At 39.7% G+C, this 26,458-nt stretch overlaps 2 protein-coding genes across 3 annotated transcripts in view; both read left to right on the top strand.

The window, feature by feature from the left end:
• The window catches only part of LOC118724004 (guanylate-binding protein 7), a 290,363-nt gene extending 275,039 nt beyond the window's left edge, over positions 1-15,324 (top strand). The window contains exons 6-13 of one of the 2 annotated variants that reach the window (XM_045584366.1): positions 2,194-2,303; positions 2,515-2,711; positions 4,425-4,670; positions 5,803-6,083; positions 12,133-12,345; positions 13,560-13,662; positions 13,944-14,137; positions 14,996-15,322. In XM_045584366.1, coding sequence (XP_045440322.1) covers positions 2,194-2,303; positions 2,515-2,711; positions 4,425-4,670; positions 5,803-6,083; positions 12,133-12,345; positions 13,560-13,662; positions 13,944-14,137; positions 14,996-15,169 — 1,518 coding nt within the window. In that variant the 3' untranslated portion in view covers positions 15,170-15,322. Of the gene's footprint in view, positions 1-2,193; positions 2,304-2,514; positions 2,712-4,424; positions 4,671-5,802; positions 6,084-12,132; positions 12,346-13,559; positions 13,663-13,928; positions 14,138-14,995 lie in introns of both variants that reach the window. The other variant, XM_045584365.1, reaches the window with a different exon arrangement.
• LOC118724006 (guanylate-binding protein 1-like) overlaps positions 1-26,458 on the top strand; it is a 133,059-nt gene that overhangs the window by 37,832 nt on the left and 68,769 nt on the right. The gene's annotated exons all lie outside the window — the stretch shown is intronic.

Raw genomic sequence — 26,458 nt, forward strand, 5'->3', positions numbered from 1 at the left:
TCAATAAAAAAAATATTAAATAAATAAGTAAGTCTTCAATTGTGCATTCTAATTCTCTACGTACTAAACTCTGAATAGTTTTTAAATGAGCTCTTAACTGACATATTTCGTACAGCCTTCTATGTCCCAGGTTTACTTATAAATGAGAGCCCTCTTTTGTATTATGTAACAGCAATATTTGCCAACTTATTTTCCCAAAATAACCCAATGAACTATAAAATAGTACTGGAAAATATTCAGTATGTCAAGGAAAAAATGACAAAAGGTTTTACTAAAATGTTTTAATCGCATTTAGCATTGACATCCCTTTGAAGAAACATGAAATTTGTTTTTTACCTAAATTATGAAGATTTGTGGCTTTTAAAAAAGTAGATAGTATTTAAAACTAGAGGCCTAGTGCATAAAATTTATGCACTCTGTGGGTAGTGGGGTGTCCTCAGTCTGTCCTGCTCCCTCTTGCAGTCTGGGAGCTCTTGGGGGATGTCCATCAGACAGCATAGGCCCAGAATCAAGCCTAAGATGTCAGTCAGGCATCCTTAGTGCTGCCATGGAGGTGGAAGAGTCTCCTCCGCCACCACGGCTGTGCTCAGTAGCCATGAGCCTGACTTCTGGCTGAGTAGCACTTCCCCTGTTGGAGTGCACTGACTACCAGGGGACAGCTCCTGCATTGAGCATCTTTCCTGTGGTGATCACTGTGGGTCATAGCAACTCATCATTCCACTGTTTGGTTGATTTGCATATTAGCCTTTTATTATACATGATGATGGCATTATGATAATTCTGTACATGAACTTGTACTTTTAACAACAGATCTGGATTGTTATCCTTGGCTTACTGTGTAACTAATATTGTGTGGTTCACCTATGACTTTGAATAACTAAGGGTTCCATTAAGTTAACATTTTATTTGGATTAAAAAAAAAAAATTAGCCAGTCTCTGTTTTTCTTCTAATGCTTAATCAGAAGTGAAAGGTAGAGGCCCTCCAGAGTCAGCAGTTCATTTAAAAGTCCCTTTCTTAAAGATGTTTCATGTTCTCAGATTTTTCATGGATTTATTTTTTTAAGTACCAGCTTAGACACTTGAGATGAAACTCTTATCGTAGCTTTTCCACATTGGAGTTCCTCAAACTTAAAGTCTTTACTAGTTCCTAGTGTTTAGGACACTAAGACTGTTGCAGAGAGGGTGCAATTCGTACATCACAGGCCGGAGAAGGCTTTGTGGTTTCCGACTGAAACACAAGTCAGCTTCTCTAGCTTAAGGTTCATTTCCCACCATTATTCTACTTGTTTTAGATCACTTATTAAACTGGGTTCCCTTCAGGTTTTATTTTCGTTGTTTATGTGATGAAAAACATAACCCTGTAATTTGACTTACTAATATTACATTGCCATAACATACAATGCAATATTACCTCATCTTATAGCTATCAAGCTTGTTTTGTGAAAAAACAAAAACAAAAACAAAACACACAAAAAAACTAAGACCTAAGTAAGTCTAGATTTAGCCAGTTTACGTATAATTTTTATGTTATGATGGATTATATTGTAAAATGAGAGATAAATAGGGAAAATGTGCCTGTTGAGAAAAAGATCAGTGCATTTATACAGTTAAACTTTTTGTTACAGTGTTCAGACTTTAGAATACAGGCATCGTTTACAGTTTGGCTTTGATAATGTTTCTTTCATTAAGTTTATAGTAGTAAGTGTATTTTCATTTTATTTTTACATCTTTAAAGTAAAGTATGATAAAAAAAAAAAAAAAAGGTATGTTTTTGCCCTGGCTGGTGTAACTCAGTGGTTAGAGCATTGGCCTGCACACTGAAGGGTTGAGGTTTTAATTTCCTGTCAAGGGCACGTACCTGGATTGCAAGTTCAATCCCAGCCCTGATCAAGGTGGGAGCAGGTGGCAACCAACAGATGTGTCTCTCTCACATCTATGTCTCTCTCTCTCTCTCTCTCTCTCTCTCTCTCTCTCTCTCTCTCTCTCTTTCTTCCTCTCTCTCTCCTTCCTTCCCTCCATTTCATTCATTCCACTCTTTCTAAAAAATCAAGGGAGAAAATATACTCAAGTGAGCATTAGCAAAAAAATAAAATAAATAAATACTTTTTTAATTTTTAGTTTTAATTTTAAAAAATCAAATCAAACAAACAAAAACAATAGATACCTAAGTCCCCTGCTTAATGCACTTTCTAGGATGACCCTAAGAATGACTTGTGGATCTTTGCCCTGGCCGTGCTCCTGAGCAGCATGTTTGTCTACAACAGCATGGGCAGCATCAACCACCAGGCCCTGGAGCAGCTGCAGTATCCTTCCAGGAACCAGACCTCCATGTGTCAGGGAGGCTGTGGGAATGTATCTGAGACTATTTTTGACCTTGTTGTTTTCTCATGTCAATGATGATGGTTGAAGTGAAAAGAACACAGGTTGAATAGGAATGTTAATAAAAAATTGTTTCTGGGTGAGATCTGGAAATTTTGGCGGGGAGCATTTCTCATTCCTTAACTAAGATCCCAGCTATGTGACAGAACTAACAAAGCTCATCAGGGCGAAATCCTCTCCCAGCTCCGGTGAAATAGAGGACTCAGCCGAGTTTGCAAGTTTCTTTCCAGACTTTGTTTGGGTGGTTCGGGATTTCACGCTGGACTTGAAGTTAGATGGATGCACCGTCACTGAAGATGAGTACCTGGAGAAGGCCTTGAAGTTGGTTCCAGGTACAAAAGGATAGCCTGAGTGGCGGAGGTTTCAGTGGGAGGTGTGGTTAACTGAGCCTTGTTTCTCAGCACTTAAGGTCAATCGTTATTTTTTATTGAATTGAGGTCTGTGCTAATGGTGATATGTGTAAGACAGGTGGGTATGGTTTTAGTTGTTATTATTATTGAGAAAAAAAAACTCAGGTGACCAGAATTTAAGTTGGCTGAGAAAATGTAGAATCCATTGTTGGACAAAATTATTTTTAGAAAAACTGACACCATGAAAAATAACTTAGAGGATTATAGCCAGTGCTACAACTTTTTAAGGCTCAAATATTTGTGTTACTTATTAAATTCAGAGCTCATCTACTAGTATTTCTATTTAGCAAAAAGAGCTCATTAGTATGGAAGATGATAAACACAGAACCACAAACATATCAAGTGACTTTATTTTTTAAATACATTTTGTGTTGTCTATTTTAATAGCTTGCATGGTTACATTCTTCATATAAAGATATTTATATGAATGTTTCCCTCAAAAAAGAATCATTGACATATCCTTCCTACAAGACTGTCAAATCCTTTATTATTTGTTTTTGATAACATCGCTCTCTTCATTCTATAACCTTTTACAATATTTTGAAATATTAAACTCTTAACACTGAGTACATTTAGCAAAGAGAATAATAGGTAGTATCTAAGAACATATTCATTTTTGCTTATTTAATAATTTATTTATTCATTCAAGCATAATTTATTGAGCTGTTGATAGATGCCTAGAATTGCACTGTGTGACATTGTCACATTCAATATAACCTGATATCTGATAGAGAAAACAGGTGAGGTCTCCAAATGGCATTAAGTTAACATTACTTTCTGATGATGTCTGCTAAAACAAAAATAATCTATGAATGTATTTATATTGCTTGTATTTTTAACTCTGATTTTTAGGAGTTTTTCTTTACTGTTCTGAGTATTGTTTGTCTTTCACTTGAAACTTTTCCCAGGAGTATCATAAATATCCTTATTTCTACCTGAAAAAAAAAAATCACTTTTACTTTATAGCTCACATTTTATTTCTGACATGAGGTCTATAATATCAAAAGTATTTCTGGCCAGTTTTGAAATTAATCTATCATTCAAAAATAATAAACAACTGAAACCAGTTTGGCTCAGTGGATAGAGCGTAGGCCTGCGGACTGAAAGGTCCCAGGTTTGATTCTGGTCAAGGGCATGTACCTTGGTTGTGGGCACATCCCCAGTAGGGGGTGTGCAAGAGGCAGCTGATCAATGATTCTTTCTCATCGATGTTTCTAACTCTCTATTCCTCTCTCTTCCTCTCTGTAAAATATCAATAAAATATATTTTTTTTAAAAATAAGAATAATAATAAACAGTTAAACCATTGGACACCATGGAAGGGCTAAGGAAAATAATCACAAATTTCTTCACTTGGGATAGATGCCCGTCTCCTGTCTTCTCCAGAAGTCCTTTCTATGCTCCTGGCTCTGGAAATGATAAATAAATAAATAAATAAATAAATAAATAAATAAATAGCACAATTTCTATACTTTGGTAGATTATTAGCATTAATAAAAGGAGATTAAATGATTAAATAAAAGGAGAGTTACAGGAACTAGTGTTACAGTGATGCAAAAATCCCTGGAAATGAATGTTTTCAACCTCCTTGCCTAAAGACTGCTTCATCAGTGATTACTGTTTTTCTTTTTTATAGGCGAGGATCCCCAAATCCAGAAATCCAACATGCCTAGAGAGTGTATCAGGAAATTCTTTCCAAGGCGGAAGTGCTTTGTCTTTGAGCACCCTACAAATGACAAAAAAGTATTACACTATGTGGAGGAGATGTCAGAAAACCAACTAGAATGGAATTTTCAGGAGCAATCCAAAAATTTCTGTCAATATATCCTTACACATGCAAAAACCAAGACTCTTAGAGAAGAAATCATTGTCACTGGAATTGGTGGGTCTTCATTGTTACAGAAAGTTTCTCTGCAGTTCAGTGTGTGTGGTTGTACTTGGAATTTGTTGGTAATTTTTTTTCCTTCCCTATGTGATGTGGAAACCCAGACATTCATGCTACACGTAGACATGCAAGTTTTTCATTAAAGTTCCCCTATATGAGGGATTATTGAAGCCTACTGTGTCTCATGAAATTAATACACTAATGACATAATCACAAGCTGCTGTTAAGGAGGGGAATCTGCATCATGATGATAAGAGCAATGAGATGGGTGTGTCTTGTTGAGGATACACAAGATATTTTGAGAATTTATACCAGTTAGAAAAAATATATAGCATGCCGAAGCTGGTTTGGCTCAGTGGTAGAGTGTCAGTCTGCGGACTGAAGGGTCCCAGGTTCGATTCCAGTCAAGGGCATGTACATTGGTTGCGGGCACATCCCCGGTAGGGGGTGTGCAAGAGGCAGTTGGTCAATGTTTCTCTCTCATCGACGTTTCTAGCTCTCTTTCTCTCTCCTTTCCTCTCTGTAAAAAATCAATAAAATATATTTTTAAAAAAAGAAAAAAGAAAAAATATATAGCAGAACATAAGCCTTTGAAATCTTATTATCGTTTGAGAAGAAATGTTAACTATAGCCTTATGTGCAAAGCAGACACACAGTGCCCTCTGGTGAATTGGGCCCAGGTTTGGTGTAATCATTAAATTGTCACCGTCCTGAAATTCTTGATTTTTTTAAAGTGGCCCCATATTCAGTTTAGGATAGTGCCCACAAATTACCTACTTTACTTACCTATAAGATAGACTCATTTTATAATTTCAAAGGGAAATTATTCTAGGAAATTATTGAATGTGTTGTATGAGATTGTTATTTCATACTAGAATGTGATGAATTCATAAATAAAAAAAAGAGTGAATAGAATAGATAGTAATGTCATTATGAGAAAGTAGACACATAAAAGTAAAAGGAGGAGGGTACAAGGATAAAGACAAGGAGGAATATGGGGAGAAGAAAAAGAAAGAGAATACTTCATTTCAGTAAAATTGTTGCGATTTTTAGAATGCTGATCTTGAACACTTGTAAAACAGTGAATGAGAAAATCCTTTTAATTTCCTAAATATATTGTGTCATTTAGGGCTGGGCACTCTGGCAAAGGCCTATGTGGATGCCATCAACAGTGGAGCAGTGCCTTGTTTGGAGAACACAGTGACAACTCTGGCCCAGGGTGAGAACTCAGTGGCTGTGCAGAAGGCAGCCGACCACTACAGCGAGCAGATGGCCCAGAAAGTGAGCTTCCCCACAGACACTCTGCAGGAGCTGCTGGACCTGCATGCATCCTGTGAGAGGGAAGCCATTGAAATCTTCATGGAACGCTCCTTCAATGATGACAAGCAGGTGTTCCAGAAGAAGCTTATGGTAAGACTAGAGACCTGGTGCAGAAAATTTGTGCACAGGGGAGTGTGTCCCTCAGCCCAGCCTGTACCCTCTCCAATCTGGGACCCCTCAAGGGATATCTGACTGTTGGGCAGTTGGACATCCCTCTCACAATCCAGGATTGCTGGCTCCCAACTGCTTGCCTGCCTGCCTTCCTGATTGCCCCTAACCTCCTGCTTCTGCCTGCCAGTCTGATCAACCACTAACCACTCCCCTGCCAGCCTGATTGATGCCTAAATGCTCTCCTGCCAGCCTGTTTGCCCATAACTGCCCTACCCTGCAGGCCTGGTCACCTCTAACTACCCTCCCCTGCAGGCCTGCTCCCCCCCCCCCCCAACTGCTCTACTCTGCAGGCCTGGGTCCCCCCAAACTGCCCTTCCCTTCAGGCCCAGTCACCCCAACTTCCCTCCTTTACCAGCCTGGTCACCCCTAACTGCCCTCCCCTGCTGGCCTGATTGCCCACAACTGCCCTCCCTTGAAAGCCTGGTCCTTCCTAATGGCCCTCCCCTGCTGGCCATCTTGTGGTGGTCATCTTGAATCCACATGGGGGCAGCCATCTTTGACCACATGGGGCAGCGATCTTGTGTGTTGGAATGATAGTCAGTTTACATATTACTCTTTTATTAGATAGGATATCTTAGCTTACATTCTTTCTAAAAACTGCCCTTTTATAATGACTCCTAGACTCCCTTTTTGTGACTCCCAAGTTCACATGTTTCTAACTATAGAATGAACCTGGATTTTTCTGAGTGACTGGTCTCTACAGAATACTGTATATGCTTTTCTAAAAGATTATTTTTTATCTTCTATCTTTTGCAAAACAAAAGATTGTGTGCTTAGCAGAGTTCAAAAACACACAGTTCTTCAGGTCAGATTCTAAAATAATATATGGGTTCCCTGCTCAGTGAACCACATGCTGAAAACAAGGTTAAAATGGGCGTATATGATTAAATGAAGGTTCTGGGAAACTCCTTTTCATCTTCAAACCAGCAATGATTCATCATATCTTTTTGAATTGTTTCTAATTTCTGTGACTACCTACTCTGCCATTAACTGGAAAAATCTTTTAAGGGACTCAGGTAGTTAGGTAATGCCCACCTGAAAATTTCTATCTTAAATTCAAGCTGGGTTGTATAACATAATCTAGTCATATGATTAATATTCATCACACCCATGGATCCAAGTACTATGAAGGGAGTTGACACCAGGGGAGAGAACTCTTGAAAAGCATCAACATTCTACCACTATCATCACCTTCACTGAAAGTTTATCTGAGTGTGCCTTTGATTATTTTACAGGTTACAAAAATCTCTCAGTTTATATAGAATAAAACCAACTTCATTAAAATGTCGAAGTACAGCAAATACATTTTGTTTCTATATTTTTGTACAATCAGACCCTCATTGAAAAAAATTATGAGCAGTTTAAAACTCTGTTCATAGACCACTGAACTCCTTAGTGGGCAATTGATTTGCTATGCATATATTTTATCCATAGCAACCCAAGTTTGTAGAAGAAAGTCATATTGAAGTCTCCATTGTTCATTTTTGGTCAACCCTACTACTGATAAAGAAACCATGCATAAAACTGGGTTGCATAATTGAACAATGCTAGGGAGTAAATCCTACAACTTCTCATCCAAATAAAAATAAATGTTTATAACTATACTAGTGGCTCAGTGCATGAATTTTTGCACATTGAAAGAAAATTAATTAGAAGAAATATATCACTATTCGCTCTGTCTCTATAATAAACGTGTCAACCAAATTATGATCAACAATGATAGAGACGTGCATGCAATTGATTGGCACCAGCGAGTGCTTTATATGTATCATGCATGTGCAAGTCAACTTAGCCTTTTATATATATATAGAATAAACTTGCTTAATTAGACCTGCTTTCTGATGTAGCTAATTTTTTTTCCAGCCCAGTGAAACATCCCAACTTCTCTTTCAGTAATTGTCAGCAACACAGCAGTAAATATCAACATGAAACAGATTATTGTTGTAGATTTTGCAAAGGGTAAATGAAATATTTAACTGCAGCAGTGTTTGACTATATTCTGTGCAGTGAGAAAACCTGAAGTCATTTTCAAGGTCCACCATTTCTTACTTCTTTTCATATGGCTCGAGTTTCTAAGCTTTCTAAATCTCTGTTTTCTGGCTAATGAAAAGAAAATAGGATTCCACTGAGTCTCCTATCTACCAACTCCAGGACTTCTGGAAGGATAAAATGAAATAAAGCATGGGAAAACACTTCACAGACATTGGGTTAAAGTATGAAATGTTTCCACCTGGTTATAAAGTCTGGGCTGAAGAAACTCCAAGGAGGTTAGTCATTGCTAGGGAGAGGAAGCTGGGCATTGCCAAGTAATGTCATTACCCAGATGGACAGTTAGCATATCAGTCTTTTATATATATATAGATAAAGTGAGGGATGTTAATGGCTTATTGTGGTAATCACTTCACAATGTATACAAATAATGGTTCACTAAGTTGTATACCTGAAGCTATTATAATGTTATGTGTCAATAATATATCAATTGGGAGCTGGGGGGGGGGGGGGGGGAGGCACCATGTCTACAGACCTCATAATTTCACAGGGGTTGAGCCTGAGCCAAAGTGAATAAGAGACTTTCCATGATGCCTGGTCATTCCAATTCCCAGTCTGCCCTGATGCCATCACACTGCTTGTTTTCCTTTTACTTTTTCCTATTACAGTTGACATACAATATTATATTAGTTTCAGGTATACAATATAGTGATTAGAAATTTATATAACTGACAGAGTTATCACCCCAATAAGTCTAGTACCCTTCTAGCACCAGACAAAGTTATTACAGTATTATTGGCTTTATCCCCTATACTGTACTTTAAATCCCAGTGACTGTTTTCATAAGTGATAATTTGTACTTCATGATCCCTTTTCCTGTTTTCCCCATCATCCCAAACTGCTTCCCATCTGGCAATCATCAACTTGTTCTCTGTATTTATAACTTTGTTTCCATTTTGTTTTTACATTTCCTTTAGTTTTTAGATTCCACATCAAGTGAAATCATATGGTATTTGTCTTTCTCTGTCTGGCTTCTTTCACTTAGTATAATACCTTCTCAGTCCATCCATGTTGTCACAAATGGCAACATTTCATTCCTTTATATGGCTTAATGATATTCATTGTATATATGTACCATTTCTTTGCCAATTACCTGTTGATAGACACTTAAGTTGTTTTCATATCTAGGCTATTGTAAATAATCCTGCAATAATGTAGGGGTGCATATACCTTTTCAAATTAGTGTTCTGGATTTCTTCAGATAAATGCACAGCAGTGGAATTGCTGGGTCATACAGTAGTTCTATTTTTAGTTGTTTGAGGAGTCTCCTCACTGTTTTCCATGGTGGCTGCACAAACTTAAAATCCCACTAACAGTGCATGATGGTTCCCTTTTCTCCACATCCTTGCCTACACTTGTTGTTTGTTGACTCATTGATTATAGCCATTCTGACAGGTGTGAGGTGATATCTCACCATGGTTCTAATGTGCATTTCCCTGATGACTAGTGATATTAAGCATCTTTTTATGTCTTTTGGCCCTCTGTATGTCCTCTTTGGAAAACTGTCTATTCAGGTCCCCTTTCAATATATTAATTGGATGTGTGTGTGTGTGTGTGTGTGTGTGTGTGTGTGAAATTGTATGTGTTCCTTAAAAATTTTGAGTATTGATCCCTTATCGGATCTATCAGGTGTTATTGGCAAATATCTTCTGTTCACTGGGATGTTTCTTTTTGTTTTTGTTTTTGTTTTTGTAGATTGTTTCAAATAATTTAGTTTGATGTAGACACATTTCTTTTATGTATTTGTTGGTTTGTTTGTTTGTTTCCCTTGCTTAAAGACATTCTCTTCCATTGACCTTATGTGTCTGTTTTTATGTGTGTACCATGCTGTTCGGGTTACTATAATTTACTATATAGTTTCATATCAAGTAGCATGATACTTCCAATTTTTTTCTTCTTTCTCAAGATTGCTTCGCTTATTCAGGTCACTGCTTGTACCAGACTTGGAGTTGCTTAGCAAGAGGTATAGTACATGCCAAGGCCAACCACTGCTTTGTAGGGGTTTCTAGGCTTTTCAAAGATCTTAAAATCTTTGTGAGCTAAGTCAGGCTGCTTGTGTGGAAAAACGACTGGAAGCAATTGGACCAAGTAAAAACTGGTTGGAATAGTATCTCAAGGAATTTCCAGTGTAATCCTATGTAATAAAGAGGGAATATGCTAATAGACCATCGCTCCATCACAAAGATGGCTGCACTCACTGCTGAGGCCAAGTTCCCATACGGAGTCTTAATGAGCAATCAGCAGGGACCTGAGGCTATGCCCTCCCTTGCCCCCGTGGGGCTTGACAGGGGACCTCAAGTTGCACTTCCTATCCTGGTGGGCTAGGGAACCTCAGGCCACACCCCCATCCAGCAGGGTTTGATGGGGTCCTGAGGCTGTACCCTGCTGCCTAGCTGGACTGACAGGGGACCTCAGGCCATGCTTCCCACGCAGCAGGGCTTGATGGAGGACTTCATGGCATACCCCCAGCCACGGTCTGGGCTGAGGAACCTCAGGCCACACCCCTTTTCCTGGCACCAAGCTAGGGGACCTGAAGCTATGCCCCCTGCCCAGCAGGGCTTGACAAGGGTCAGACTGGTTGGGTCTGGATCTAGTCGAATGTGGGGAGCCAGCCCGGTCTGGGTCTCATGCAATTTTGATGTGCATGTGGGTGGGCGGGGACTTGACTCTGGGTGCCATGGTGAGCCCCAGACTCTGATAGGAGGAAAGTTTTCATATATATTTTACTAATTTTCTTTCATCTCTGACACTTCTATTATAGAGAAAGGGCAAACAGCAACATTAAATTATCTCCTCTAATTAATCCCCTTTTAATGTGCCTGAATTTCATGCACCATGCCACTAGTCTATATAAATAAAAGCCCAGTGACCAAATAGTGCAATGATCAGAACTGGAATGACTGGTTTCTATGAGTTCCACTGTGGCGGAGCAACTGGCCTGATCCAGGACCTGATCGGCACCCCCAACTACCCGCAGCCTCTCTTCCCAACCAGCCCTGCCCCTGATCTAGACCCACCCATCCTGATTGGGGCTGGGCCAGCCAGCCCCACCCTTGATTGGATTCCCCCACCCTGATCAGTGTTGGGGCCAGCCGGCCAACTTCCTCCTGCCCTTTCCCTGAGCCAGTCAAACTCCTGTGCCAGCTCCTGATAGGCCTTGCAGAGGAACCCCACCCATGTATAAATTTGTGCACCGGACCTCCAGTATAAATTATGTTAGCCATGTTATTGGAGAGCTCAAATTTGGTGCCCACTTGTGTTTTCCAGCTGGGTGGGAGAGTGCTTATCAAAGGAGCAATGGACACCTGCCCCCACTTCTCCCCAGAGAGAGCCACCCTGACCTCAGCCCCTGCACCTTGGCCCTGACACTAATCCACTACATTCTTCCCTATATGCTGCCCTGGAAAGACTAGGGCAAGTGAGTTTGTGAGCAAGTGAGTCCTTTCCTAAGCCCTTCAAAGAGAATGCCTGAGACTCCCAAAGCTCTCCTCGTTCATTCACAATCCCTACAGGTTTTCACAGACAGACATTGTGGGAATTCCTCTTCCTGGTACTGGTTCCTTGAAGTAGTCAAGGGAGTGTGGACTGGGACCCATTATTCCACAGAAGGGCGCTCAGCTGCTGAGCTATCCCTCCCAATTCTTAATTGCCACACATAAGTGTGAGACCTGTGCCTCCTACCAGTCTTATCGTGGCATCTTCTTTAAATTTTTAGTAACAGAACTTCTTTTCAGATGGGTCTTGATGGTTGTTCTATAATTTAGTTGTAAATTCAGTGTGGTTCCAGAGGAGATGAGCACAGCAGTTACCTGCTTCACCATCTTGACAGCAAGAAGACAGCTTCTTACAAGAGGATCACAGTTGGACCTTCCCTTCTAACAACTTCTTTCCTTTGGGTTTTTCCACATTTCCATGACAGGAAACCATAACCATGAAGAAGGAGTATTTCTTACTGCAGAATGAAGAGGCTTCTGGCAAATATTGCCAGGCTCAGCTTAAGCAGCTTTCAGAGCCCTTGATGGAAAGTATTTCAAGAGGAACTTTCTCTGTGCCTGATGGATACAAGCTCTACTTAGAAGCAATGGATAAGCTGGAACAGTCGTATAACACGGTGCCCAGGAAAGGAGTGAAGGTGAGATATAAAAAGAGGGGAGAATGTAGGGTACTGGGGTTAGAGGGTCTTTGTGGATGCTTTTTTTTTAAATCTAAGACTACACCACACCATATGTGGAGAAACGCAAAGCATAGGAAGACCTACATTTTTTGTGTTTTATATCCATAATAAGTTAGACACTTTTACATAAACCAGAAATGTTTCTTCCTAAATGTGGGCTTTACTATTATCCAAAGTCTAGATGAAATAAAAAATTTGTTTTATTTAACAAACAGTGCAATAGTTTTGTGCTAAGTATAGGAGATATATAATTAAAGAAACAACATTCTCAAGTAGCTTATGACCTTACTGAAAAGGGACATATAAATAGTCAATTGGATATAATCGGATATGGTCAGCATAAAAGTATACACTGATAGTGATGCTGCTGATGATAATAATGATGGTGATGCCTAACATATATTGAGCACTCACTTTCTATTACACGTTTCATCTTAAGTGCTGTGTTTGGATTATCAGTTTATTAGAATAATATCATCCCCATTATACACTTGATGAATGAGATGCACTGAGAAGCTAATAAGTTTCCTAAGAGCAGACAGGCAGCAAGTGGTAGAGCTGGTAGGAAAAGTCTGTGTACCTGGCAGCCATTCAAATCTCAGAAGGAAGTTTAGCAAAGCTGCCTGGAAGAGGAGGGAGAAACTACAAGTTGAAGTATCAATACATGCTATCTGAGTAAAGGGTAGATGAGCAACCGGTCAGAAGAAAAGGAAAGTGCACTCATTACAATGGAGGGTGAGTATAGAACTGTACATAAGCCTGGATGTCTGGAACCTGGGGTGGATGGTGGCTGGCATATTAGGATAGGAAGCTGGAGAGACAGGAAAGAGGTTGCTATTAAGGGTTTTATTCTAACTAAAGAGGTTTGCCTTTTTAAATGAAATATATATATATTTTTTAATTTAAGAGAGAGAGAGAGAGACATCAGTTGGTTGCCTCCCACACATGCATGGGCTGGGGATAGAACCCACAACCTGAGTATGTGTCCTGAGTGGAAATCGATCCCACAACCATTTGGCATAAGGTTCAAAGCTCCAAACAACTGAGCCACATGGGCTAGGGCTGGAATTTTTATTGTGACTGTGGAAGGGAACCACTGTGGGATCCTAAGAATTATGAAGAATTCACAGTCAATTCCTCCTTTTCTGTTTTTTATTTTTATTTTTTTCCAGGCACATGAGGTTCTCCAGAGCTTTGTACAGTCACAGGCTGCAATAAAGGAATCCATCCTGCAGGCAGACAAAGCCCTCACGGCTGAGGAGAAGGCTCTAGAAGGTACAGGACAGGGCTCTGATCACAGATGGGAGGGGAGGTTCCTGCAGTGCCCTGCAACAGGTGTGAGAGCAAAACCCTCCTGAAACAAGGCGCTTCCGGTCCTGTTAAACAAGTCAACTAAACTGAAACTAACCAGGGGAATTCTGGTGGCTTAATTGGCCAATTAATACCTTTCCATCACATTTTCCTTACCATTTTAAAGTCCCTTTAGTCTCTGCACTTAGGAGGGTACAGCGGAGCATAAATTATCTTCTTTCCTCTATAAAACCCTTGGGGAACAGCTGAGCATGCCAAGAATCAGGAAGCTGAGAAGGAACAGGAGCTGCTAAGACAGAAACAGAAGGAACAGCAGGAAAAGTTGGATGCTCAAGACAAAAGCTTCCAGGAACACCTTGTCCAACTAAAGGAGAAGATTAGGAAACAAAGTGAAAACCGCCTGAGGGAGCAGGAAAGAATACTGGAGCACAAGCAGAAGGTAAGTCCGGGTGGGATCTGGGCTGTGGATAGAGGACAATCAATCACCTGGATCCTCGTGAAGGGGAGGACAAAACACGTAACTAAAGTCATAAACCCTGAAGGAAACCCAAAGGCATGTGTGTTAGTGAAATGCCAAATTAATCGGGTCATTCTAAAGCCCTAAGTCTGTGACTTGGCACCTTCTGTGGCACTAGAGTCTGTGCAAATGACATGCCATAGACTCCTGAACTGGCTCATTGTGCCCCCGAGTGAATAGGACCTTACTCCTGTAGTCCTTAGGATGTTTGCTACAACCATCAAAGAGACTTCAAGTAGCTTCATCTGGTGGAAAGTGTCAGATTGTGCCTGATATGCTATATAGGATGCAAAAAGCTCTAATGTTCGCTGCATTTGTTACCAGATCTGCCTGATTTATTCTGTGCACCCAGAGTAAAATGCATGCTTTTTTCCAATCTGGAGTTTTATAACCAGTGTTCTATAGAAAGTCAGAAATTCCCATTATAGTTACATATGTGTAGTCATTCTACTTTAATGGAATTGAGAAATAATTTGAATTGAACCTCCAAATTTTTCAAAGAGCATCCTCAGGGCTGGAACAGTTTCTAAACATAGTTGTCAGGCTGACCCAACCCAGCTTCTCCTCACTCCCAGTGAAATCACACTGAGGGATTTTCGAAGGACATAAAGCATGGATACTCCCACTATGAGGTCCAAATATTTGGGAAATTTTGGACAAATGTATCAAAGAGCATCTAAGTTAGTGGAAAAATAGAACATGTGCTTAGCTGTTGCAGTTGTTAAATACAAAGTGCTGCTAATTGGGATTTTCAAAAGGGAATTCTTTCCTCTTCTATAGATTCTAGAAGAACTACTTATTGAGGGATTTGAAAATGAATCTGAGAAGATGAGGAAAGAGATAAATCAACTAAAAGAAGAGATCCAAGAAACTGAAAACATCTGGCCTTCAATCTTTGTAGAGCTCTTTTATATGGCAGCCAGTGTACTACTGGAGCACTCCCTGATCCAATGAAGAAAACAGGCCAGTTTTCTTTTTTAGAAAGGCTGAGAATGTTTAGGAAAGACATTATAAAGAGCTCCTTATATTATAATAGCATATCATTGTGGTTCATTTTATTTGTATTTGTGCCATGGTAGTTTTGCCCAAGAAAAGTTTAAAAATAAAGTGATTACAAAAAAACAAACAAACAGAATTTGACGTGCCAAACAAAAAAGAAAAACAAGCTCCATTTTGATTGAATTAATTTAAAGAAATGAAAAACAAGGTATAAAATGATTTATTCATACTAAATGTTTAAGAAAGGAAGAAAGACAAATGGTATGATGAGAAAAATATTGGCAATCTGTATTATTATTATTTTTTATTTCTTCAGCTATAATGGTCCTTATGAATGTGGGAGCAAAGAGCAACAAATACATTTTTTAAATGGGCAAAAGTATAAGAGATAAAACATTTAACTTTCCTGATTGTAAAGATATGCAAAGTAAAAGTAGAAGGCACTTGTGTCCTCTGTCAGGATATATTTATAGGACATTAGGTTGGCAAAGGTTTTAGGAACCTGGCAGTCTCTCCTGTTTGCTAGAAACAATACACATAGGGGCAAATACACATTAAAATTTTAAATGCTCAACAGAAAGAGTGTACTTATTACAGCAAGAAACAGAAGTTACAAGATATGCATCTAAATTTTGTTGTCTGTTGGGCCTCTCAATAGGTCCTGGAATTTCTCCCAAATTTATGTTCAGATATAATATCTACTAGGATGTCGATTGGAATCATCTCCAAGTTCCTGCCCCACATTTATAAAGATGGTGAATTAGAAGAAAAAAAATTTTTTTCAGGGTCAGCTCATCACTTTAAGAATTTTGTTCAGTGGTGTGGGGCTTAAGACCTTTGTCGTTAGAGTGAACTGTGGTGGGGTGCTTCTCCTTTTTCCGCATCCCACATGGGAGTAGGACTGGTTCCTGAGTGGAGGAACTGGGGATTAAGAAATAGATAAAAGAAAGAAAGAGATAAGGTGGCAGAAATAGATTCATCTAGCTGGTTGCCGGGTGGATGCAGTCACTCTGATGGAGGAACGGTCAACACCCACCACAGACAACACAGCGCATTTATTGATTTCCAGAGGGGGGTTTAAGGTCAAAGAAGTTTTTCTTGTGCCCAGGCCCTATTAATTCCCTCATTCCTGGGATTTAGCATATCAAGACCTGGGTAAGTCAAGGTCCTATTTGTTCCTCATTCCAAGCACGTGGATAAAGATAAGAAATCTGTACTGATAGTCTCCCACATTTTGGGAGGCTGTTTCCCTGGGACAGTCATGCCAGTCACCTCAGACTCAGCTGACATTAATTTAAAGGTCATCCATGTGCATTCCCAAGGGGCCCTCTACAGTGAACAGCTTGTAATTCCACACACTGTGTGTAGTCTATTGACTCTGGACCTTTGCACACAGGACACAGACTTCTTAAAGACCAGGCTGCTCACCCTGTTCCCTTTATTTGCCAGTTTCTATTCCTCCTCACCCACTGCTATTTCCTGGTTTCCTGAGATTGCATCAGGTTTCTTGCTTGGGCTAAACATTGTGCTGTGATTCCCCAGCTACCGCACTTTTATATAACTGCAAAATTAAAATGACCTGTTTACAATTGTCTCTCTTACTATCCCGTGATCTCATTTACTTACTTGATAATCTTTGTCACTATATATTTGGTTCCTACCACATACACAGCAGGTGTTCAAAAAAATAGGGGTGATTCTATGAGCTGCCATCCATCAGAGCCCCAATTAGCATTTTCTTACTATATTAACTGCTCTCTAGGTTCTCAAAATAAAGGACACAGCTTTAGGAACTGGTGAAGTATGTACTTAATGAGGCAGAAAGGATACGCACATCAGTCTGGACCTGCTGTCCTGCCCTCTCTGAAGGACGGGACCCTCCATGTGCTCTGGGTTCTTCAAGCTTCTCTCCCATGACAATTACCTAGCAATGAGGTCACAAAGTGCAGTCATGACATTTAAAACAGTAAAGAAAAAGGCAGTTTTTTGTATTCTCATTTGAACCCTAATTCTTGTGTGGCTTTAAGGTGCTTTGTTGAAAGAAAACTATGCTTTTGCTATGAAGATCAATTTCTCATTGAATATGATCCCCACAGCTGTCAGAGGGGCAGAATCTACAAGCACAGCCCTATTTTCTTGAGGGTGGTGAGATCATGCTTAGTAGCATTTCATTTTCCCCATTCAGCGCCACTGGAATCAGAAGCCCTGCACTGGATCCAGCCCCCAGACACACTGGTATCAGTATAGGAATGTTCAGAATGTTGCACATCTGGATGGTGGGTAAAGGGATGAGACACAGTAATGAGTTCTGCTTCCCGATCAAATCTCCTCCACACACATGAACAAAAACACGAATTATAAACAGTTAACAAGATAATTGTGATATAAAATAATCATACTTAGAGAAAGGAAGAATCAGAAGTGAGGTGAAGGGCAGCAAAAGCAGATAATCTTTAAGCTGTGCTCAGAAATTGGCTTACCTTGAAATAAGTTTATACAAATCTTAAGAATAGGCCAGCCTGGTCACACCTAACTGCCCTCCCCTGCAGGCCTGATTACCCCTAGCTGCCCTCCTTTGCAGGCCTGGTCTCTCCCAACTGCCCTCCCCTAGCCATCTTGTGGTAGCCATCTTTGACCACATGGGGGAGCCATCTTGTGTGTTGGAGTGATGGTCAGTTTGCATAATACCTCTTTATTATATAGGATGGTAATTCTAAGTGGTACAGAGGGGATAAGATGCAGGAACTCTTTAGAAATACAATAAAAAATATTAAAAATAATAGAAGTGTCTTTTCTCCTACAATATAGGAAAAAGCTTATCAAAGCAGGAGTATTGACCAAACAGTGCTAGATGCCTTCCTTTTCCTTCTGCAGCCTCAGGTTAAATGCTGCCAATTGTGACTATACTAGAGGCCTGGTGCACAGGATTAGTGCACTGGTCGGGGGCGTGGCCTGCTGGGATCTGGCACTGTAGGAGCACTACTAATCCCAGTCAGCGGAGCAGCATTCCACCTGTGGGAGTGCACTGACCACCAGGGGCCAGCTCCTGCATTGAGCTGGTTGATGTTTCTCGTTGGTGTTTCTAGCTCTCGATCCCTTTCCCTTCCTTTCTATAAAAAAATCAATAAAATACACATATTTTTAAAATAATGATAAAATAATTGACAATCATTGAAGAAGTTCATAACACACAGATGATGTGTATTTTATTTATTTATTTATTTATTTATTTATTTATTTTGCCGTGTGCTAAGGGCATGACAGGCTGGAGGCAGCACAGTGGGCCCGGGGGCTCCTGTGGGGTCTCATCCAGAAGCCGCAGGGATTCACCTCCTCCTAGCCGCAAATGTTTGCGCTGCCATCCTCAGGGGCGTCCTCACCTGTCACGTCGCCCCGTGGGAGAACGGGGTAAGTTCCCAGGCTCGTGTGGGCGCCATCTCTTTGGCACACAGTTGGGGGCTTTCATGGTTCCAGCCCCGCGTGGGCCCTGAGCAAGGTGGACATAGATGGACACAAAGGCTCTCCGTCTGATAGCACTTTCTGGGGTGGAAGTCCAGCCAGAAAAATGGGAAAGGATTGCTGCCTGTCCCCCTGTGACCATTCCCTGCCTGGTTTCCACCCTCTAGGGGTCCTCAGGAAGCCCTTTGTTGTGGGGTCAAACTCTGGGTTCAAAATAAGACCACTGGAGGCTGATGATTGATTAAAAAAAGCAGGCAAGGATTTATTGAAAAACTGGCCAGGACAGCCGCGAGAGCACCACACGCAGGTGGAGTCCACATGACCAACCACAGGAATTTTCCTTTGTTCTAAATTCTAAATTCTAAAGGCTGGGAACAGCCTGCTGGGGACATTGGAATGTGGCTCTATCTTGCAATAGCTGATAATACAGAAGCAGAGCTCAGCGGTTAATCTCTAAAGGTTATCTACGGTTTCTACCCCTGAAGCTACTGAGTCAGTGGGAATCAATCTCCGGTATTTCTGGTCCCAGGCACAGGAAAATTGCCTTAGCCTCCAGGTCTCCACCTGGAAGCTGAGGTAACTACCCTATGTTTAAGCAGGTGCAGAAGCCAGAATAGCAGGGTTAAAATTCAAACAGCAGTTTTTACCTGAGATGAATATTCTTAATGTCTTATTTCACCCTTCACTATTGGTGGCAGCCAGCGAAAACGTGTTCAAAACCTGACACCAGATTTTGGCCAAAAGATCAACTGAGGACCAATTGCTATCTGTGCCACGTGATGGAAGCGGGATGTGGCAAAAACTAGGGAACTCCTTTAGCATCTGTCCTTACTTGGCTCATGAAGGACTTGTCCCTGTCAGCTTCCTCCTCTCATGGAGTCAGTTCTCCAAATTGACTGCAGCTATTTTAGGAAGGCTAAAATGTAAACCATCCAGTCGCTTGAAAGGAATTCAGTTTTGCTGACCTTAAAATGCTTTTGGGATCTTTATGCTTAGACCGCTGATGAAAAACAAAAGCATGGAATGCATTGTTACATATTAAACTGTCCCCCATGTTAAATTCTGCCAGGGCTTTGAAAAAGTACAGTAAACGTTTTGGGAGGTAGTGGGCCTTTGGCTGTCAGACAGTTCTCAATAGTCCCTTTTAAGTTGTAATAGCCTGTCAAAGTAGTGAGAGAGAAGGGGAATTAACTATTGTGCTAAAAGGAAATAGAGACCTTAATATCTGAAAGTCCCGTCTAGTCGTAGTTTTAACTGAGCCTTAAATTTTTCTAAAATAGCGAGTGTTATAGTTGCTTTACCATTGCTGTGAATGAGTGGCGTGAATTTTTTTTAGAGAAAATACTTTAGTCATTTTAAAAATCCTCTTGTGTTTGGTAGCATAATTCATTCTTATTTTTAGCAGAAGGCAGAGACATAGAGAAGAGTGTAAAGAATGGTCAAATACAGAACATTGTTCAGAAGGTATGGCCATAGAATTGTAGATTAGCTTCTTTCAGTCTATTTTCTAGTTACTTGGCTTTCTTCTAAGAATAATTTGATTGACTCAGGCATTTCTCATCCAATCACAAAAGCCTTTATTCTGGATTTGTTTTGTTTTTGTTGAAACAAAAACAACAATATGATGTCAAAAGCAACCAAAGACAAATTATACATTCTTTAAAAAGCAGGAATTTATAATTAATGAGGTTTTCAATAAGACAAGGTCAGGATATTTTTTAAATGTTGGGGGAAAATAGCTGTTAATCTTGATTTTATAATGAAAATAAAAGATAATAATAATGAAATAATGTGCTAAACAAATAAAATCCTAAATAGGGTTTTAAGTAAGTAGAGAAATAATCCATACTCCAAAATTAAAGAAATTAGCTAAAAATGGTATCTACATATCAGTTTATATATGCCTATTATATCCAATATAAACCCAGTTCTGAAGGAACTTTACAAAGTGCTCCTGATTTTTACTGAGAAGAATTGGTTGGTAAGGGAAGGCAAAACAATGCACTGGAAACTAATGGCCTCTTTATTATTAAAACAAAATATAAATAATAGTCATTTAAAGTGTGGTGCTGAGTTTACTAGGATAAATGGACTACAGAACAGAATAGATAATTAAGAAATAATTTTAGCCAAGACCGGTTTGGCTCAATGGATAGAGTGTCGGCTTGGGGACTGAAGGGTCCCGGGGTTTGATTCTGGTCAAGGGCATGTACCTTGGTTGCGGGCATATTCCCAGTAGGGGGTGTGCAAGAGGCAGCTGATTGATGACTCTCTCTCATCAATGTTTCTAACTCACTATCTCTCTCCCTTCCTCTCTGTACAAAATCAATAAAATATATTTTAAAAAAATAATAATAATTTTAATTTGAATAAGAACAGGTCATTTAAAAAAACACACACACACACCAAATTTCAATCTATTTCCTATGAATGACATCAAAGTAAATTTCTCTTGGGTAAAATTTTAAATATTCCAATTTGAGATCTTGAGACTAGCTACTTCAATAAGCAGGGCTCCTCCTTCCCTCTCTTGCTTATACCTTTGCTTTTATTATTTGAGTACAAGTTAGTCTTTTCCACCAGATTAAGTAGTTTTTAGGGCAATGGCTAGGTATAATTAATTTTCATCCACCCCTGAACACCTAGCACAGTGCTGTGCACACCGCACATACTCTCTCTATATGCACATGCTGCTGATTATTGGTCCTGCCTCCATAGTATATGAGACTCACTGATCCCAGTTGAAGTAAATGACTTCCTGTTGCTGAATACCCAAGTGGTCAGCAAACTCATTCATCAACAAAGACAAATATCAACAGTACAATGATTGAAATTTCTTTTGAGAGCCGAAAACCGACTTTTACACATGGGCCATGAAGTTTCAATCACACTGTATGGGCGCACCCGCACATGGTATTTTGTGGAAGAGCCACACTCAAGGGGCCAAAGAGCCGCATGTGGCTAGCGAGCCGCAGTTTGCCGACCTCTGCCCTAGATTCTAGGGCCTAGAACATCCTGCGTGGAATTCCTCATGTGAAAAGCAACTTAGTATAAAAACATCCCACACCTGAAATTCAAAGTCTGTCTGAACAGCCTTTGAAATCCCTAAGCACATAAATTCACGTGAAATTTTAATGTAATAATACTAACATGCAAATTCACTGGATCTGTGGCTATCTTTTAGAATAATACAAGTATTCTAGAGACTGCAACTCCAAATACACTGGGAAGAGAAGAAATATACCTTTCTCTACCCAGCATTTAAAAGGAAAAGTCCCTAGGATGTTTTTCTAACAGCCTCACATGAAAACAAAAGGCACAAAAACTGCACATACTTCATAGTACTAAACAAGAAAGAACTGTTGCCTTGACATCTAGTCTATTGCTGCTTCCACTTACAAAGGATGTGTGTTCAATACAAATACTTTCCATCTGTTCTTAGTGGACACAAGATATTCCTCACTCGTGAGGAAAATGAGTCAGAGACTTTAAATTGATAAAAGGTCAGACAGTCGCAGGCAGTGAAGATAAAGGGGAACTCCTAGCACCAGTGTTTCAGTCCACATTTGCAAACAGAGCTATGGATGAACCTAATTTGACCTTCCTTTTTTTTCCTCCAAGAAAAAGAGGATTTTAAGTATAATAATGTTACCAAAACTGTACTAACATAGTATGATATCATAAAAGTTGTAGGCAATATTAAAAATCTGCATAAAACAGGATTGCTTCTATTATATTCAAAAGTATTTTTCCTCTGTCTCTATTTTTATTAATCAGTTTATGTTGTTGTTCATTATTTCCCACAAATGAGTGAAATAATGTAATATTTATCTTTCTCCGACTGGCTTATTTCACTTAGCATGATGCTCTCTAGGTCCATCCATGCTATTGCAAATGGTAAGAGTTCCTTCTTTTTAACAACAGTGTAGTATTTCATTGTGTAAATGTATCATAGTTTATTAATCCATTCATCAGGTGATGGGCATTAGGCTGTTTCTAAACCTTAGCTATTGTAAATTGCACTGCTGTGAACATAAGAGTGCATATATCTTTTCTGATTGGTGTTTCTGATTTTGGGGGATATATTCCTAGAAGTGTATTACTGGGTCAAATGGAAGTTCCATTTTTGATATTTTGAGAAAACTTCATTCTGTTTCCCACAGTAGTTGTCCTTTAAAAACCTCTGACTCCAGTCTTTCGGTGCTGGTGCCATTTTGAGGTTCAGTCCATCTGGTACCCAGATGACCTAATCCTATATAATCCTATATAATAAAAGCATAATATGAAAATCAACCAAACAGCAGAATGATCAGTTGGCAGGGTGCGGGGCCAAAGAGCAGGCTGCGGGGCCAGAGAGCAGGCTGCATCAGGCCAGCCAAGGTGCTTACCAGCAGGCAGAGGGAGGGAACGGCAATAAGGGGGTGAGGGGTGGTAATCAACTGTGGCTGAGGGGCAATTGGGGGGCCTGCCTGGTCGCCTCCCACAGAGGGAGGCCACCAGTGCTGCTGCAGTGGGGTAATGGGAGTGGTGCTGGGCTGACCCCAGAGATAGGCCTGGCAGTATCTGCAGCAGAGTGATGGGGGTGACGCTGGACCGATCCCACAGAGAAAGGCTGGGCAAAGATCACAGAAGGATGATGGGGGTGGCGCCATCCCCTATTCTTAATTGGTCCACCAGGTCGTCTCTCACAGAGGGAGGCCAGACTGTGTCTAAGGCCATCAGTAGGACACCCTCTAGGACTCCTAAACTGTGAGAGGGTGTAGGCCAGGCTGAGGGACCCACCTACCAGTGCACATATTTTCATGCACCAGGCCTCTAGTCTATATTATAAAAGCCTAAGCCACTGTTACAACCTGTTGACCAACCAATAAGTTGCTATGACACACACTGACCACCAGGGGACAGATGCTCAATGCAAGAGTTGCCTCCTGGAGCACTGTGCATTCTCAAAGTCAATTTCCCACATCCACTCAACCATTTACAGTTCCTTCCTCCAGCCAACTGGCCCTGATTGACCCCGATCAGGACTGGGCAAGATGGCCCCGATTAGCTCAGATCCCCTGCCAGGCCAACGGACCCCACCCATGCACAAATTTGTGCACCAGGCCTCTAGTGAATTCATAATTCTTTAGCCATTTCGGCCCATTGTGTTCCTCCTTTGGTGACCCTAACAAAATCAACAAACTACTGTGGCTCAATTGGTCAGGTGCTGTCCTGTGCAGCAAAAGGTTGCAGGTTCAATTCCACGTCAGGACATTTGCCTGGGATATGCATTTGATCCCTGGTCTGGGACATATGGAAGGTTGTTTTGCTTTATGTCGATGTTTCTTTCTTTCTTTCTCCCTATCCCTTCCTCTCTCTCTCTCAAAAAACAACAACAAAACAACAACAACAAAAACCAAGCAAATAAAAACATTAAATATCTTTAAACTCTATTTACTCCTGTATAAAATGCAAATAATATTTACATTATATGCATGTGCTGAAGAATAAATTGAATTTAGTTAATAACACCTGAAAAGAGTTTAGAACCACAGCAGTGTTTGGTGATTGTGACAACAGGACCCATACTGTGAAACAGAAGGAAGTGGCAAACCATTGCTGTGTTTTTCTATTCTTTCCCCCCTCTCTTCCTTTTTCATTTTACTGAGCTGAATAAAATTAAATGGAATGCTTTCATGCAAATACTCAAGAAGAAACTGACCACACATCAAAACTAGACATGCTGATAACCATCGATGACTAGAATGTACAGGTAGGAAATCAAATATCAGAATCAAGCATCATTGATAAATTTGGACTGGGGGTCAGAAACAAAGTAGGAAAAGAGCTCGTGAAGTTCTGTAAGATCAAGCAGTTTTTCCATCACATACACTTGCTTCACACAATCAAAAAGACAAGTGTCTACAAGGACATCAGCAGACAGCTGATATAGAAGGAAATGGACTTGTGATTGGAAGCAGAAGATGTATTTCCTTTAAAAAATTACTCTTCCAGGTAATATTTTAGAGAAATATACAGTGGATTATTGAGACATTCTGTCTGTAACTACCTCTCAAGTAGTTCAGACAGAGTGGTAAAATAACATTACAGGAATTTTGTATTTTTAGCCAAGTTTGTGAAGAATGGATATTAATTTTTCTTTCAAGGTTTGATAGAAATCACCAGTGAAGCCATTTGGACCTGAGCTTTTCTTGGTGGTAGTTTCAACCTCTTTACTTGTTACAAGTCTATTCAGATGAGCTATTCTTCTTGGGGCAGTTTAAATAGTTTGTGTCTTTCTAGATATTTGCCCATTTTTAAATCTAATGTGTTGGCATACAGTTGTTCAAAGTATTTCCCTATAATCTTTTTATTTCTGTGATGTCAATAGTACTGTCCTCTCTTTCATTCCTGATTTTAGTAATTTGAGTCTCCTGTCTTCTCTTCATGGCCAGTTTAGCTAAAGTTTGTCAAAATTGCTGATGTTTTCAAAGAACCAGCTTTTGTTTTCACGGATTTTTTTTCCTATACTTTCCCATTATCTAATTCATTAATATAATTTACATAAACCTCAATTTTTTTTTTCTTTTCGTTTTGCTTACTTTGGATTTAGGTGGCTCTTATTTTACAGTGTCCTAAGGTGAAAGGATATTGAGATCTGTTGTTTTCTTAGTTGTGCTCCAGGGCATGCACTTCATGTTCTCTATCTATGACTCTATTTTGTTTGTTAGTTTATTTTGTTCATTACATTTCACAAGTAAGTACAATCATATGGTATTTATCTTCCTCTGACTGGCTTAATATAATACTTTCAGATCTTCAGAGGGGAGAGGGGTTGAGAGATTGAGTGAAAAAGGTGAAGAAGTTAAGAAAAAAAAACCTCATATACATAGACAACAGTATTATGATAACTAGAGGCAAGGGGTTGGAAAGGTAGAAGAGGAGTAGTTAAGAAAAAAAACCCTCATATACATAGACAACAGTAATATGATAACTAGAGGCAAAGGGGGCAGAAAGGTAGAAGAAGATGGCAGGAGACTTGGGTTTGGGTGGTAAACATACAATACAATATACAGACAATGTATTATAGAATTGTACACTTTAAACCTGTATAATTTTATTTACCAATGTCACCCCAATAAATTCAATAAAATTAAAAGGAAAAAGAATATACCTGGAATTTTTGCCAAATTAATTCCAGTAATATACGGAACTATTACTCCTGAGAATTATATTCCCTTTCCCCCTTTCAGTGCTATTTTTTACATATATATTACAAATCACATCTGTATATGTAACAACCCCAACAATACATTTTGAAAGTTATTCACTTATATAATTTTATGTCTTGAAAGAAGCTGAAGGAGAAAGAATAAATGCATAGGGCTTGTTACATTAGCTTTCTGACTTACAATTTCTGGTTCTCTTTATTCCTGAGTTCACTTTACTATCAGGTATCATAGCTGTATTCTATTGTTGATAAATATATTACATTTAAGTATGTCATGGACCCTGCAATATAACTGTAGTATACAATTGCTTTTCCAATCAGTTAAGAGAAGAAAGGAAAATAAATCTGCATTTATATTGTCTTTTATAATTACACAATTCCCTTAGTGCTGTACTTTCTTTTTCTTTTCTTTTTTTTCTTTTTTTTTTTAATATATTTTATTGATTTTGTACAGAGAGGAAGGGAGAGAGATAGAAAGCTAGAAACATCGATGAGAGAGAGCGTCATCGATCAGCTGCCTCTTGCACACCCCCTACTGGGGATTCGCCCGCAACCAAGGTACATGCCCTTGA

The sequence above is a fragment of the Pipistrellus kuhlii genome, unplaced genomic scaffold, assembly GCF_014108245.1.
Source record: "Pipistrellus kuhlii isolate mPipKuh1 unplaced genomic scaffold, mPipKuh1.p scaffold_m20_p_2, whole genome shotgun sequence".
NCBI lineage: Eukaryota > Metazoa > Chordata > Mammalia > Chiroptera > Vespertilionidae > Pipistrellus > Pipistrellus kuhlii.